This window comes from Mastigoproctus giganteus, chromosome 5 (genome assembly GCF_048544385.1).
Source record: "Mastigoproctus giganteus isolate SK-2022 chromosome 5, ASM4854438v1, whole genome shotgun sequence".
NCBI lineage: Eukaryota > Metazoa > Arthropoda > Arachnida > Uropygi > Thelyphonidae > Mastigoproctus > Mastigoproctus giganteus.
In genome coordinates, this window is record NC_143579.1 from 176,760,488 (window position 1) to 176,777,985 (window position 17,498).

Consider the following 17,498-nt stretch of genomic DNA (forward strand, 5'->3'; position numbering starts at 1 on the left):
GTGTACACATTGGCACTAATAATATTAAGAGTAGGAGACCGGCAGAATTACTTAACAAGTACAGGTCACTGTTGAACAAAAGACGAGAATTAGGGTTGAATTTGAAAGTGTCTGCAATTCTGCCCAGACACGATAGGAGGGAGTATATGATGAGAGCCTTGTCGATCAATTCGGCCCTGGAAAGATTGTGCAAGGCTCAAGGGGTAGAATTTTTTTCAGCCTGGACTGTACTTGTTAACAGGAGAGATTGCTTCTACAGGGATGGGATACACTTAAATAGAAAGGGTGCAAGAATATTTGCTGATGCTATCGAGGCAGCGTTAGGTGGGTCGGAAAACTGCTAGCTTGGGGGGAGACAAAGACCAATAGATTGACAGTAGCCACTGGCAGAGGTGAAAGAGATTCTTGCACTGCTTCTATTAGAATGAGCAGAAGCCTGAAAAACAAGATGCATGGTATTTCAGAGACTGCTGGGAGCCATTGCGGTACAAGTAAACACATGGGTTGTGTTAGGGTAGCCAAGAATAGAAACAGGTGCAGGTATACTTGCGTGTACACCAATGCTAGGAGTTTAGTAAATAAATTTGATGAATTTGAGGTATTGCTCAAAACATCAAAGGCAGATATTGTTGGGATATCAGAGACGTGGTGTCACACAGATATAAGGGATGCAGAACTGCAATTTGGGGAGTACAACGTCTACAGAAAGGATAGACAGGATAGGAAGGGGGGAGGGGGTTATGCTATTAGTTAAGAAACACATAAAAACCAAGGAAGTGAAGCCAGTCGACATCGCTGGACAGTGCAGTGTTGAGTCAGTTTGGTGTGACATAAGCATTGGGAGATCAAAATTGAGAGTAGGAGTGTGCTATAGGCCTAATGACTCTGATGAGTATAATAAGGAACTGTACAGGGAAATAGAGTGGCCAGTAAATCAGAGAGTCTTATAATGGGAGATTTTAATTTCCCAGATATTGACTGGAATTTGGGGGCTGGTTACTCACACACTAGCAGGGCTTTTGTGGATTTATTGGATGATTGTTTTCTACATCAGCATGTTCGGGAGGCAACTAGAGGGAGTAATACTCTTGATTTGATTATCAGCAGTGATTCTTCGTGCATTAAGAATCTGCAGATAAATGAACCACTAGGTGGCAGTGATCACAGTGTGCTGAAGTGGGATTTACTCAAAGAGGTAACTACCATTAGGGGTAAAGGGAAGGGTTATTGCTTCCGTAAAGGCGACTACGATGGACTGAGACAGTATTTAAATTCTATACAGTGGAACCAACTGATGATGTTACCAACAGCAAATTCAAAATGGGAAGCATTCAAAGAACTTATCTTGGAGGCTACTAGGCTTTACATACCAACTAAGAAATATTGTTCAAGGTTTGGGCCAAAATGGATGTCAGATGAACTAATGAGGCATATAGCAGAGAAGAAAAATGCATGGGATACTTACAAATTAACACATGACACAGAAGCCTATGATAGATACAAGTTGATATGCAACCAAGTTACAAAACAGGTTAGGCAGGCGAAGGCAGATTACGAAAAATCCTTGGCAAGGGATGCAAAGAAAAACAGCAAAGAGTTCTTTACTTATGTAAACTCTAGAAGGAAGGGGATGAATCAGATTAGTACACTTGATATTGAGGGTCAACTGTTGATGATCCTGCTCAGGTAGCTAACAAACTAAATGAATATTTTGCATCGACATTCACACATGAGGAGTTATTCAGCAAGGGGAATGCCAGAGGTGTAGTCAACCCTAGCAGTAAGCTACAGAATCTTGAAATAACTGGGAGTAAAGTGGAGGAGAAACTGTTGAAGATAAACACAAGAAAGGCACCCGGGGTGGATGGGATCTATCCAGTTATATTAAAGGAGGCAGCAAAGGAAGTAAGCAAACCCTTAGCCATAATTATGAGATCTGCCTTGGACTCAGGGGAGGTACCCATAGACTGGAAATGTGCAAATGTGACCCCAATTCACAAAGGAGGATCAAAGGCTGACACAAGTAATTATAGACCTTCTGTTCCAGGAAAATTAATGGAGGCACTGGTTAAAGAAGCACTGCAGGATCATTTAGACAAGACTTCAGTTATAGCTCAGACACAGCATGGTTTTGTTAAGGGGAAGTCTTGCCTGACCAACTTGATTGGATACTATGATGTAGTCACAAAAGAACTGGATGCAGGGAATAACTTTGATATTATATACTTGGATCTTAGAAAGGCTTTTGATACTGTTGCACATGGAAGACTGCTACACAAATTGGAGCAGTGTGACATTGGAGGCAAATTTCTGCTATGGATAAAGGGGTGGTTGAGGGGGAGAAGACAGAGAGTGGTAATCAATGGACACTGCTCATCGTGGACTAATGTTATTAGTGGAGTCCCTCAGGGCTCAGTGTTGGGTCCATTATTGTTTTCTGTATTTATAAATGATACTGATGATGGTATATCAAGCTTAATGTCCAAGTTTGCAGACGATACAAAGGTTGGCAGGGTTGTCAAGGACACTACTGACACTATGCTGCTGCAACAGGATCTGGAAAGGGTGAGCAGATGGGCAGAGAGGTGGCAAATGAAATTTAACATTGACAAATGTAAAGTACTACACATGGGAAACAGCAACCCCAGAGCAACGTATCAACTCTGTGGTATTACACTGACAGTGGTAGAGAATGAAAGGGACCTGGGGGTGGTTGTGCAGGCATATATGAAGTTCTCTGAGCAGTGCAGATGGGCTGCAAGAGTAGCTCATGGTGTATTGTCAATGATATATAGGAATTTTTCTAGCAGGGATAAGGAGGTGATTATTCCCTTGTATAAGGCAATGGTCAGGCCACACCTAGAGTACTGTATACAGGTCTGGAGGCCTCATTTCAAGAAGGATGTAGAGCTGCTGGAATGAGTACAGAGAAGGGCAACAAGATTAGTGAATGGAACAAAGGGGTGCTCTTACGAAAAGGCTTAAGTTTTGCAAATTACAGTGTCTGGAGACTAGGCACCAGCGAGGTGATCTGATAGAGGTGTATAAAGCCTTGAATGGTTTAAGCATGCTCAATGCTGATGGGATTCTTCCTCTAGCTCAGAAAAATCACCTGAGAGGGCATAAATTCAAATTGAGGAAAGACAGATGTAGGATAGACGTGCGGAAATTTGCCTTTATCCAGCGAGTGGTTGGTTGGTGAACAGACTTCCATCCCTTGTCGTGGAAGTTGATAGCCTAAATAAGTTTAAGGCTCAGCTGGACAGGTATTTTGAACGAACAGAGGGGTGAAGTGGAAGTGGTTTTTTTTTTTTTTTTTTGGCTGATGCTGCATAAGCTTGCTTTCTTGCATCAAATGCCTCTACTAATGCTAATGCTATTAGTGAAACGTTACTTATTCGAGGTAGTGCAATATCATGGCAACTCGTCGTGAAGGCAGAGCACAATATGAGCAACAGAGCAAATGATGCCTACAACAACTACTTCGTAGTTTCTTAAGAGTTGTCTATGGTGTATCTATACACCGATATTATATAGATAATAAAATTTTGGTGTACAATTTAATTTCTGTAATATATTTTAATTTAAAATTTCTGTAATATATTTAAATTTAAAATTTTGTAATCTTACTTAAGTCAAAATTTTTTTCTAAATATTGGTTGTTAAAAGGTCCAAAATTACGAATGCCAGATGGAAATGTCCGTGGACTTTTCTGGTGTGAGTCACAAGTTTGTCGATTATATAGCCAGTGGTATTTGTAAAATAATAAGAGAAGTTTACCTCAATATAGTACATAGAACAATTCCATATGATACTCTCCAGAAATTAAACGGAAAAAATCGAAAAATCTTTACAAATATTGATATCAACGTAGAACGTATTGAGTATTAGAGCTCTGGTTTCTACTGTCTATAGACGGTGGTATATATTCTAAGGTTGGTCTTGGAGACAAATGAAGCTCAACTGACCATTCTTTTCTTTGCAGCTGATGTAAGGAGTGTACCAATTTCAAATTAGAACCTGGTGCATTACGAGCAGAATTTGAGTCACTGAAGAAATGGTCGGTTTTTCTAGTTTGGTAAAAAAAAAAAAAAATGTTACAGGGACTCAACTATCTTGTGACCAGCGAATTGATGCACCCCCTGATTCAGCTCCTAGAAAAGAATAGCCAAGTACTACTTCTGGCTGAAGGAGATTTAGTTTTATTGGGAGACTCTATTGTCAGGGAAATAGGTAACATTTTTTTTTATTAGAGATAGGTGGACCAGAACCAGGTGTGTAAACACATTTCACGATAATAACCCACAGAATTCCAGCTGTCGGTATTACCGCAAATTCAATAAGATCGAGTTTACTGTTCGTTTATGATAGATTGCACTAACAGAAAGCCCAATAAACAGGTGACTAATTGTTTTATGGTTGTGATCTCCAGAAATCTGACTGAACCACGTTGTACGGTCGAAGACAATCGTAGGGTAATCTCCCGCGCTGTAGTCTCCTGTCGCGATTAAACGGCATGTTGTCCCAATTAAGCGAAGTAAACCTTGGCTATTTTCTTGATTGGGTTCTGTATTTTAAGATTTGCCCCAAATAAACGGCTGCCCCGATTAACCGGTGGCCCAAATAACCGGAATCCACTGTATATAGAAAAAAAAGTACTCCTTTATAAGTTACATATTATACAAGTTTTTTAATTATCATTTTCTAGAGTATGTTACAAAATACCTAAAGAGGCTGACCTTTAGATTCTCAATCCATCGCAGGGTGCTACTATATAACAACATGGTGGGAATGTCAGCAGCTGTTTCTAGAGCAACTGGTTTAGTTTCTAAAGCTATTGACAAGTTGACATTTTGGGAACGAAAGGCCCGATATGAGTCATGTTCCTACAAGATAAAAGATTACACGATAAAACATTCAAATTTTAATAAAAACAAATGATAAATATTATCAAGGATAAGTGTACAGTAATATCTTATTTATTCCCATGACAGCCTTTCTGAAAAAGTGAGTATTGTCTTAAATAATGTTATAATAGGTCATTATATTCAACAAGATATGTTTAACCTAATATTATATAGGAGGGAGGAAGGAAGGCATAATTTGTATTTTTTCATCTGCTTTTTTTTTTGGTCAGTGCAGCAGTAGCATATGGCTTCCTTGCACTATATGGTTAATACTAAGCTTGAATATGTTAATCCTCCCAAACATCATTTTTTATAAGTCCATGCAAACATTATTATTTGCAGATAATACAACAGAGTAGCATCATATCTACTTCCATAAATTGTAGCAAAATATACATAAACACAGTTAAGCAAAACAACCTGTACATGTAGAAATTATGATGCAAAATTTCCAGAATTATTTCTGATATCTATGCATAGATATAAATTGTAAACAGCTGAAGTATAAACGGAGGTAAAAATCATGTTGACGAGTATAATCAGATCAAGAGTGCTGCTTTCTCTTGTTGCCTCTCTAACATACTGCTGTAGAAAACAGTGATCCAGTATATCTAGGAAAGTTTTTACGTAATCTTTATAAGGATTATGTATACAGCAGTAAAGATTAGGTATACTGAGCAAGAGGAATCCTTCCTCTTGCTCAGATTACACACCTGAAGGAAGGATGGTTGTAAGCTGGATGTATGGAAATTTGCCTTTAGCCAGAGGGTGGTAGATTGTTGGAACAAACTGGTGTGGCAGAGGTGGATAGTTTGAATAAATTCAAGGAAGAACCAGATAAACTATTAGAGGGGATGTATAGGTGAAATGGGAAGTACTGGTATTTTTTTTTTTTTTTTTTGGCTGATGCATTCTATATAAGCTTGCTTTCTTTCATCAATTGCCATTACTAACGATGATGATGATAATAATAATAAAACATGACCAGCCCACAAGTTCCAGTCAATTTCTGGAATGCAAAATCCCCCATTATAAGTATTCTGATTTATGGCTCACTTTATTTGTATAGTTGCTCATTATGCTCATCACAATTATTTGGAAGTTCAATACTTGGAGTGCCATTGTCGACACTGTTCTACAATTTGTAGTGATTGCGAGAAGAAAGAAATATTGTGCTTGAAACAAATACTTCAATGTCAAACAATTATTAATGTTATCCCCATGCACCTGCAGTGTAACAAATTATTGGAATAAAAATACACTTGTGCTATAACTTTAAAGTTGCGGTTTAATTCCACAGATATTTTAATGATTTTACCAGTTAAGACCTTTATTGTATTCAGCACATTTTTTGCGTGAGCTACAAAACTAAATCTGTCGACCATCATTATTCCAAGATATTTATATGTTCTTACAATTTTTATGGATTGATTACTGACGCGTAAGTTAGTGCAAGTACATAATTTTTAAACGCAGCCAGCTACTAAGTAACTAGGATTTGGCATCATTAAGTACATCTCATATTGTGAATACCTTCACAACGAGTCACCATGATATTGCACTACTTCGAATAAGTATTGCTTCACCAGTGGAGAAGACTACTGTTACTTATTCTCGGAGGTTGCCACAAAGAGGCCGAGGACATACTTGGAATCCGCATTCGAGACTGAATCCATTACAAAATTTATAATATCAACAGTTGAACAACCTTTTGTAAAGCTAAATTGAGTGTTTACTTGTAAATTTTTAGACTGATAATATTCCATAAATCTAGTTACAATGACCTTTTCTAAAATCTTACCTGTTTTTTGTTATGTGTTTTTTTTAGGAGCATTAGCAACTAAGGCCATACTGCTCAGGGGATATGCGGTGTTCATTCCCTGACCTTTCCGCATCCTCCGTATTTGGTGGTCATGGGCTCGAACCCCAGTCTAATCAAGAAGCATGTGCTACGCACTGCTGCTGCTCCTGCCCACCTGGCTACGGAGGCACCAAAATCTTACCTAGCACTGGTAATAAAGCAATAGGGTAATAGGAGGAAGAAACGCTGAGAGGTTTGTTAGGATTTTTAACCAGAATTTTAAGATTGGCTTGCTTCCAGGGAGCTGAAAAAGCCCATTAGCCAAACTAGAATTAAGAAGATTAACAATTAACTGTGGTTTGATTTACCAGATTCTTTTTAATACCACAACTTCTACTAAATCTAAGCCTGGACATTTGTTATCTCTCAAAGAATCAATGGCTATACCAATTTCAAGGTTAATAAATGAGGACCCCTCATCGGTTAATCCAAAATACATCAAGTGCTCATCCTTAAATTTGTTTGTTCCATACTCTCCTGTACACAAATGTCTTGGCAAATAATGCCATCCAATACTGCATTCATCGACTCTGTCCAAGAAAGAGTCTCTTGTCCATCAGCCAAGATAGAAGAAAAGATCTCACCAGGATGCAATTTCTCTGCTACAATTTTGTAAACAAGTCCTCAACGTTTTATCTACTAGTGTCGATTTAACCAGTTTTTCCCAAGTATTCTTCTTTTCACTGTAAATTTGATTAAAGCATATCCTTCCTCACACACTATATGCCAGCTCCCCATTGAATTTTCTGCAACCCGGTGCCTCGGAAATCAAATTCGTTAACAACCAAGTTCAGTACAGATTCACCATTTCACGTGGTTGCACCATGCCTTTAATTAACTCCACTCTTTCTGCCTACATTTTTTTTTTTTTTTTTTTTTATGAAAACCCCAAACACGAAAGGTATCAAAACCTATAGTACTTAGTACCGTGCATGGGTTGAAGGAGAAGTATGGGGGGAGGGGGATGCCGGAAACTTTGCTCTAGAGACTAAACATGGGTTTCACCACTTCAAGCCTCCAATAAGCAAAGTGGTGGTATTTCACCGGTTGATGAAAGTCATCTACCACCTGCAATGTGATAATGGCCTGAAAAAAAAAAAAAAAAAATAGGCCATTCTGTTCTCATTGCTTTACTTGTAAAGTTACCACCTTTTTCATGGTGATAAGTGCACTTTTGCATTCCTCAGCTTCTTCTCACTTCATTTTAAGTTTCTTTTCCCGCTTGAAAATTTAAATAAGTGGTATGATGATGAAGGTTATATTTGTAAAGAAGCTTCTATTTCATTTATGATTATTGTTTGCAACCCACTAAGTGAAAACATTGAAAGCTATCTTCAGATTGTGAAAACTGGGGATGGGTTCTAAAAAGTACACAAAGTGGATATGGAGAAGTGGATATCTAAGGAGAAAATGTGCAGTTTCTCCTCAGAAGAGAAAGAAACCAAGAATTATTTACAGTTCAATGAAATCTGAAACACAATGAATGCCAATAATTTTCAGAAAATATCAGTTATTGGTAAATAGGTTATTTAAAAAAATATATATTTTTTTCACATTTGACCTTACAGTGGTGTATACACTTTTATATCACATGATCAGGCATCATGTGATATAAAAGCATATATAACGTGATGCACTGATCTGATAAATGTATTGGCATCCTACTTTTTTTTTTTTTTTATTAGAAATGCTGTTAGTAGCATTATCACTCCTTTGCCAACCATTAATCTATAGCTCCAGTCTAGAGTGCAGGGCCCACACCTATACAGTAGTCAGTGGACAGATCAGGTTTCTGACTAACTGATAACAACCACAGTACCTTTTTTTCAATGGATAGCAAAAGAACTAGAGTTCCCAACTAAAGTCACTCTCTAAGGACAGGAGACTCCAGAGGAATTTGTAACAGCACCCAAAGAGACAGCCCATCACCATAGAGATGGCCATGTGATTACAGTATTACAAACAAACTCCTGAAGTAAATGAAGAGAGTGCAAGATAATTTATTTCAAAGAAAAAAATTACGTTTACTCAAGCTCTGGAAGTGGCAGGTGTGTGCTGATATATTCTACATTCGTAAAAAATAATAACAAATACACAAAAAATTCAACATTTATTGACTGATATTTCAAATGTTTATAGATTCTAAGTTAATTTTTATATGTTCTGAACCACTTGTTTTTTATATAAAGCCCAAACATGAACAGTATGAGAAGACAGAAGATATTTGTTGTATTTGTTGATGTTAGACTTGAATTTCTGTAGATTATACTTTTCAGGAAATATATATGAAAAAACAGAAGTTGAAGGGATAAATGAGGAAGAAGAAAAAACTGATTCTGTGAGATTGAAGTTGGACAAAAAATAGACGTTGACTAGTTGTGGCATGTGTTAAGACTGGATTAGAAGAGAGCAGGAGAATAACTGATGCCAATTCAGAAGAACAGCCCATGGAAGTATCTATAGAAAAGACACAACAGAAACAGAACATCTATGAGAGAGTGAGAGACTTTTTGTAAGAGATGTGTGATTAATTAACATGACTGCCCTCTTTTCACCGGTGTCAAAAAAACATGAGAGAGGTATTGGGAAGAGTCACCCCAGCTGTAGAAACAATATTACATGGTAGAGTGGATTTCAGATTTGTATAAGGTGAGTAGTTGTTTAAAAGAAAAGTATTGCTAAGAGGAACAAAGTAAAACCACATGTTTAGATTCTGAGGAAGCAAGTGGAAGTCATGGTAATCTCTAACAGAGATATGTGATCGTGTCTAGAAATCTGAATGTCATCGAAGATAAGCACAAGAACAGTACACTTTTTCTTTGGGATATATAAGACAGGACTGAGTTTTAGAAGGATTGAAATTAATTTAGTTATATTTGTCCCATCATAGTATTACCTGGAGATTGGCATTTAAGAAATTCATTGGGAATGGTTCAGAAGTTGAGGCTGTTTGTGCAGTGTAAGGTTTATCAAACTAGAAGGACTAATGAAATATGCTATCACCAGAAAAAATATGGATAGGATTTCCAGTCAGTGGAAGATAACCATTAATATAAAAGAGGAAAAGAATTTGAGAAAAGAAATGAACCTTGTGGAACACCAGCATTAGTGGAGAAGTTAGAAGACAGAAAACCATCTACCATCACTAACAGACAGAGATGGGTGATGGTAGATAGTACTATTTGGGAAAATAAAAAACAAACAGGCTCAAATTAAATTATTTCTGAAAAGTTGACCAAATACCTTGATAAGAAACCCCTCCCACACTTCTGAGAAGAATGACAGCAGGAGTGAGCTTTATGAACCCAAAGTATCCAAGTAGAAAATTTTTCCTTCATTTTTTCCCATTGCTATCTTCACATCTCAAAAGCACAAAACAGTTGTCAATCTGTAAAATGGGACCTTTTAAGCAAAACATGATCAACAGCCATAGAAATGTCAAGAGCAACAGCCTGAAATTCACCAAATTTTTCCATTGAGTTTATCCAAAGATGACTAAAATAAGCTAATATATCACCAGTACATTGACATTGACAGAATTCATACTGGCCATCATTGACTAAGGTTTTGAGATAGTTCAGGAATTGGCAATTAATAGATTTCTTTATAAAGAGCAGAAATAAGAGCAATAAGGCGATAATTGGATAGGTGGGATTTTTCACCCCTTTAGAGACCGGCTGGATATAACAAAATTTCCATGCAGAAGAAAAAACACCACTGGAAGAAGAAAGTGTGAAAAGGTGACAAGAACAGAACATACATATTGGGAAAAAAGTACAGAAATGCCAACAAGACCTGAAGCTTTTTTTTTGTTTGGTATGAAGCTTGTTCAGAATATTTTTCACATTCTCCTGTTTGAACACAATGATAGGCAATGAGTGGAGAGTATTGGGTATGAGAGGAGGTGGCTTTGCCAATATTGCAATATAAGAGTTAGGAGAAAAATTGGATTCTATTAAGCTGGCTTTCTTTCAGCTGAGGATGCAATAGGGTCATCATGTTGTAACATGAAAAATGAGAGTAGGTGTGTGTATATAGGCCTAATGAATCTGATGAGTATAATGAGCAATTGTGCAGACAAATAGAGTGGGGCAGTAAATTAGAGTGTCTTATAATGGGGAATTTTAATTTCCCAGATATTGACTGGAATTTGTAGGTTGGTCACTCACACACTAGCAAGGCTTTTGTGGATTTATTGGATGATTGTTTTCTACAGCAGCATGTTCAGGAGGAAACTAGAGAGAATAATACTCTTTATCTGATTATCAGTAGTACACTTGGTCGTCGACTTACGACCTATGCGACTTACGACTGGCCGCACTTACGACCACCAAAAAAATATATATAATAAATAATGAATAAATTAATAATAAATCAGGAAATCACTACTGAGGACACCCATAACCCAGGTGAGGAGGCACGTCGATAACGGGAGGCCTGAGGACAGCACCAGGCACATACACTCAGTCGCTCTCTCTCTCTCTCTCACATACACCCAGTCGCTATTAAGCATCTGTTGCGTGTGGTGTATTAATTAAAATTCCACTGAAATACGTATAATATGTTTAGTAAAAGGAAAATGTCTTCATCTACATATACGTCAGCTAAGAAGTCAAGGAAAACTATTGATTCAGAGTGTAAAACGAAAATTATCCAGCAGTATGAAAGCGGAAAGAAAGTGAATACGATAGCACGTGACTTGAAATTATCACATTCCATGGCATCGACGATACTGCACCTATTATGTCTACAATTTTAACCAAACAACGACAGGAACCCATCCATGAAATGGAGAAATTGTTGTTTATGTGGATGGAAGATTTAATACAAAAAAACATACACCCATGAGCCTTCACACAGTGCAAGCAAAGGCTAGAAGTTTGTTTTTCAGAGTTTAAAATCACGCGCCGGAGACGATTACGCTGAAGATTTTTAGGCTAGTACTGGGTGGTTTAAGCGTTTTAAAAAAAAGATTTGCTTTGCATAATGTCTCTATAAATAAACATCTCCTACCTCAACCCAAGAACATGACCCTGACGATTCACAACCCAGCACAAGCAAAGATTAAAAATTGATTTTGTAAATTTCATTTGTATTAATTTTTACATTAATTTTAGTGTTTACAGTACATTATGCACAGTATTATTTTTCACATTATGTACAATATAATTATAGATTGTAGTTTTTTTTTTTTTTTTTTTATAAACAGTACGAATAATAAACCAATTAAAATGTAGAGAACGTTTGAATTTAAGCTCAGAGAGAGAGATACCTTCGTTTCTACGTTACCTTCGTTACTAAGTAAAAGATAAAAACATTGCTGTATTTAAAATGAAAAATAAAAGATGATAAAAATTTAAAAGATTATAAAAATAATTTATAAAGATGATAAAAAGATTAGAAAGGTTAAAAAATACTGTTAATAAATATATGGCCGACATACGACCAGATTGACTTACGACGGTCAGTCAGAACAGAAGGCGGTCGTAAGTCGACGACCAACTGTATTGGTAATGATATGGGTGTTTAAAGGCACAAGGGCAGCATAGGTCAAAATGTGCCAGTTCCTATATTGTCATTGTACAATTATATAATAATTTCGTTCAGTTTAGCATCAAGTCGATTCATATAAGTGTATTTGTTTAAGGAAGGTATACGTTCAACTAGGTTAGCATTATTTCTAATGATTTGGGTAAGCGATAGAGATTCTTGCAATCGTGACTGAGAGTGAAAAGTATTTTTTCTAAGAAGGGGAAAGTGCATAAATTCTAAAAGTATATATTTGACTGTAAGTGGTGATGTATAATGCATACATACATTGAGGTGGGTCGTCCCCAATGAGAAGAAACATGGGTTAGATGTGTATGTTCAATCCTGAGTCTTGATAGTACAACGCCTTCCTGTCTGTTTCGTGTGAAGCTGGAATTCCATAATGCTGGTCCCTCTTTGATTTGGAGCAGTTTGTTATTCCTTCGTGATTTCCATATTTCTAACCACTGACATGTACAGACATTTTTTATATGTTTCAAATAATCCACGTATGATACTTGGTAAATTTCTGGTGCTCTACTATTTGGTTGTTTGGCTGCCTGATCTGCGCTTTCATTACCTACGATACCAGTATGTCCTGGGATCCAGCAAAATTTCACTGAATGATTTTTATTCCTTAGATGGTTTTCAATCTTCTTTGGCTTAAAATCTCTCTACCTCGTTGTGTCAAATTCATCTGTTGTCTCTACTGTTCTCCCAACTCACTAATCATTTGGAGCTCTTTGACTTTCTCTCTTTGCAACTTGACTTTCTCCAGTCCAACTTTCCTAACAGTGAGGTAATTTCCCTTGGTTATTTTAATGTTCACAGCTCCAGCTGGCTTCCGTTTCCTAGTCACATTGACTCAGCTGGTCGAGATGCTGAGGCTTTTGCAATTTTTAATGAGCTTGCACAGATTGTTCATTTACCTACAAAAATACCGGACAATCCCAACCATACTAATGCTAATACAGCCAACACGCTTAATCTTTTTCTCAGAAACAACCCTTCTAAGTACACAGTCAAAGTGAGTGAAACTTTAGGTACCTCAGATCACAACTTGGTGATTGTCTCTTCTCCAATGGAGCCTTTATCTAATGGCTATTCCCAACCTCACATTGTTTGGCATTACAAGAATGCAAAATGGGATGACCTGCGAGATTTCTTTTCTTCTTTTCCCTGGTCGGATTACAGTTTCAAAACTTCTGATGTCAACGTTTGCTCAGATCTTGTCAGTGAAATTATTCTTGTAGGAATGGAATTCTTTATTCCACACTCCACTTTAAAATCTCGTCCTTTATCTAAACCTTGGTTTTCCAATAAATGTGTTAAGTCTGTTCAAGAGCAGAATGTTGCTTATCGTAAATGGCTTGTTTCCAATTCTTCAGTTTCATTTTCTGCCTACACCAAAGCTCGCAACAATTGTAAAGCAGTTATTAATCCGTCCAAACTAGATTTTGAACAGGCTAAGAGTAGAAAACTTGCTTCTTACCCTAATGGTAGCCGAACATTCTTGTCTCTTGCCAAAGCTATTGGCCGAAACTTTTGTCCATCTCTGCTCCCACCTCTAACCAAACCAGATGTTTCTGTTGTCAATTCTGCCAAGGATAAAGCTGACCTGCTAGCATCCCATTTTTCTTCCAACTCAATCTTGGTAAATCACCTCCCACCATTCCCAACAAGCTCTATTCAATGCCTCATGTGGTCTTCCGTCAAAAAGATGTCAGACTGATTTTGACGAATCTTGATGCTCGAGAGCTGCAGATCCTGATGGTATTTCTCCACTTGTTCTCAAAACCTGTGCTCCTCAACTTACTCCTATTCTTTGCTGCCTTTTTTCACTTTCTTATTCGAAAGGTGTTTTTCCTTCTGCTTGAAAATTTGCTCATATCCAGCCAGTTCCTAAAAAGGGTGACAAGTCTCTCCCATCCAATTATTGTCCCACTGCAATTACTTCTATTATTTCAAAAGTAATGGAGAACTCAATTAACCGCCAACTCTTAAACTACCTAGAAACCTTCTGTCTGATCAATGATCGCCAGTATGGATTCCATCAGTGTCGATCCACTGGTGATATTCTGGCTTATGTTACCCATATATGGACAAATTCAATGGAAAAGTTTGGTGAAATTTAAGCAGTTGCTCTGGACATCTCAAAGGCTTTTGATCGTGTTTGGCATAAATGTCTTTAAACAAGCTTCCATCTTATGGTTTGCCAACTATTTATTGCAATTGGTTATCCAGTTTTCTCTCTGATTGCTCACTGAGGGTGATGGTAGATGGTTCTCTGTCTTCTAACTTCTCCACTAATGCTGGTGTCCCCCAAGGTTCAGTTCAGTATATTAATTGCCTGCTTCAATTGACTGGAAATCCTATCCATAGTTTTGCCAATGGTAGCACATGCATTCCACTTTCTATTTTGAAAAACCTTGCCCTGCTTAATCAGCTTCAACTTCTCAAATATCCACTACCAATTCCTTAAATGCCGATCTCCAGGTAATTCTCCAGTGTGGCAAAGCCAACTTAGTTGATTTTAATCCTTCTAAAATTCAGTCTTGTCTTATATCTCACAAAAAGGATTCTTCTGCTCTTATTCTTATCTTTGGTGACACTCCGATTTCTAAGCAAAATGATATATCTGTTTTGGGGATTACCGTGATTTCTAATCTCTCTTGACACAAGCATATTACAAATATTGCTTCCTCTGCATCTAAAAAACTTGGTTTTCTCTTTTGCTCTTGGCATTACTTTTCTTCCAAGCAGCTGTTCACTCTGTACAAATTGCAAATCCGCCCTACGATGGAATATTGTTGTCACGTTTGGGATGCCCCCAAATCCTCTCTGTCTTCTAGATTCCATTCAGAAGAGGGCAGTTAGGTTAATTAATGATTCCTCTCTAACAGAGTCTCTCCACTCTCTGTCTCACAGACGTTCTGTTTCTGCTGCATGCCTTTTTTACAGATACTTCCATGGGCACTGTTCTTCTGAACTGGCTTCTACAATCACCTCTCTCTCTTTCAAAACAATGTGAACACGTGCTGCCACAAGCCAACATCCATTTACTGTCCAACTTCAAACTCGCAGAGCTAACTTTTCATCTTCTTTGTTTATTCATTCAACTGGAATTTTCTGGAACAACCTTCCTTCACACGTATTTCCTGAAAATTACAGTTTACAGAATTTCAAGTCTAATGTCAACAAATATCTTCTTTCATCTTTTGAACTTCCAACCCACGCACGGTACTAAGAACTATAGGTTCTAATACCTCTCATGTTTGGAGTTTTTATAAAAAAAAACAAAAAAGAAACAGGAAAGGATTTGTTTTATGATAGGATGAAATACTGAATATTTATTGTCACGTGAAGACACAGCACTTATGGAATCTGTGTATATTACACTGCTAGCATTCGCGAAAGTATTAATTTTCTTTAGGGCTAATTTAATTGTGTACAATTCTGCAGTGTAACTGCTATATTCAACCGGAAGTGACAAGGAGACTGTAAAAGAAGGAAAGACAGTTGTGGCCCCAACGGCAGAACTTGTTTTTGAGCCATCTGCATATATTAGGCAGCTTTGCGTATTCATGAGGGCATGTTCTTTATGTATTTGTTTTATATTTTCATTCGCACAGATTTCTTTCCCCATTGCTGAAAGTAGGTGTCACAGTAAGGGAGGTTTACAGATCAAGGTGAATCAGGTACATCAGTCTCTTGAAGTATATTGTCAAAATTAATATTCCAGGTATGAAGCAAATCTTTTAATCTAATACCAGTGGGTCTATTTTCAGTCGGTTTACTGTTATAGAATGCTGTCCATTGAGGACTGGTAAGTATCGGTTGAACGGGACAGGTTGGAAGGCTTTGAATTTTGGCTGCATAGTTGAGGAGCAGCATTTTCCTTCTAAGGTGAAGTGGAGGTCTGTGTGCTTCTACATACAGGCTCTGGACAGGGGATGTGCTAAACGTATCCAGAGCAATAAGAAGCGCACTGTGTTGGATGGTATTAAGTCAGTGCACTTTTCCTGGCCGAGTAGGAGACAACAGCACCATAATCTAACCGAGACCTGATAAAAACCCGATACAGCTGTAAAAGGGTATATCTATCATCACCCCATTAATCATTGCGGAAATGGACCTGAGTATATTAGGTTTCTTTAAACAAACAGTTCAGAGGTATGTGATATGTGAAACAAAGTTAAGTTAGGTGTCCAACATTAAACCTAGGAAACGAAGGTTACTGATGAGAGGGATCAGATGATTTTTTAATCAGAGTTCTGGGTGTAGCTTGTGTTTTTTTGCAGAAATGAACTGCAATTGTTTTTTTTTTTTTCAGATAAACGATATCCATTCTGCTGTGCCCATGTCTCCAACTTATTTATGGAAATTTGTAGCTGTCTTTCAATAGTATGAATATTTTGTGAACAGCAAGATATAGTAAGATCGTCAGCATACATATATAGTTCTACAGTATTGGGGATGTTCTGTGTTATATTGTTCATTCTAAGTGAGAATAGGGTAGAACAAAGTACTGATCTTTGTGGGACACTTTCTTCTTGAGTGTAGGATCGAGAAAGTACAGATTGATAGCAGACCTGAAAGGTCTTCTGTTGAAAATTTCTGATGAATTCCGGTAAGTGCCCTTGCAATCCTACAGAAAAAAGTTCTCTCAATATGCAATACCACCAGGTAGTGCCAAAAGCCTTTTCAATATCAAGACGGAGAGGGTGCTGACTCTCTTTAAAAATTACAGCTGTGAGTTGCAGGCTCCGAAAAAACGATGTGTTTGCCTTTTTATTTACATAATTGTTATTTTATATTGTACTTAATACATAGACTTATAGTTATAGTTACGCCGGTTATTTTTATTTTAATTTAGATAAACAGTTTTTCTAGATATACGTAATACTTAATATATGTAAAACCATTATTTTGTTCGAATCATGCAGCCATTGTTTTTGTATATAGTAAAGGAATTCAAATTTTTAATTGAAGTAGTTAGGTAGCTCTAACTTATAATTATAGAAACAGTAATACGCTTCACTGTTTCTATTAGATAGCGTAGTATTGACATTTAATTAATTTAATTTATTGATTTTATTAATTTAAAGTATCATGCCCCAAACTAGAGCAGCAAAGCAACGGGCACAAAGTGGCAGGAGTGCTGTGACTCGGGGGAGAACTGAGGGGGGCGATTCTCCAAC

The 17,498-nt window shown here is 37.3% G+C and overlaps 1 protein-coding gene across 1 annotated transcript in view; it reads right to left on the bottom strand.

Moving 5' to 3' along the window:
- Nucleotides 1-17,498, bottom strand: part of hob (bridge-like lipid transfer protein family member hobbit) — a 916,854-nt gene that overhangs the window by 359,388 nt on the left and 539,968 nt on the right. The window contains exon 32 of the mRNA XM_090374277.1: nucleotides 4,740-4,886. Within this exon, the coding sequence (XP_090230403.1) occupies nucleotides 4,740-4,886 (147 nt within the window). The remainder of the gene's footprint in view (nucleotides 1-4,739; nucleotides 4,887-17,498) is intronic.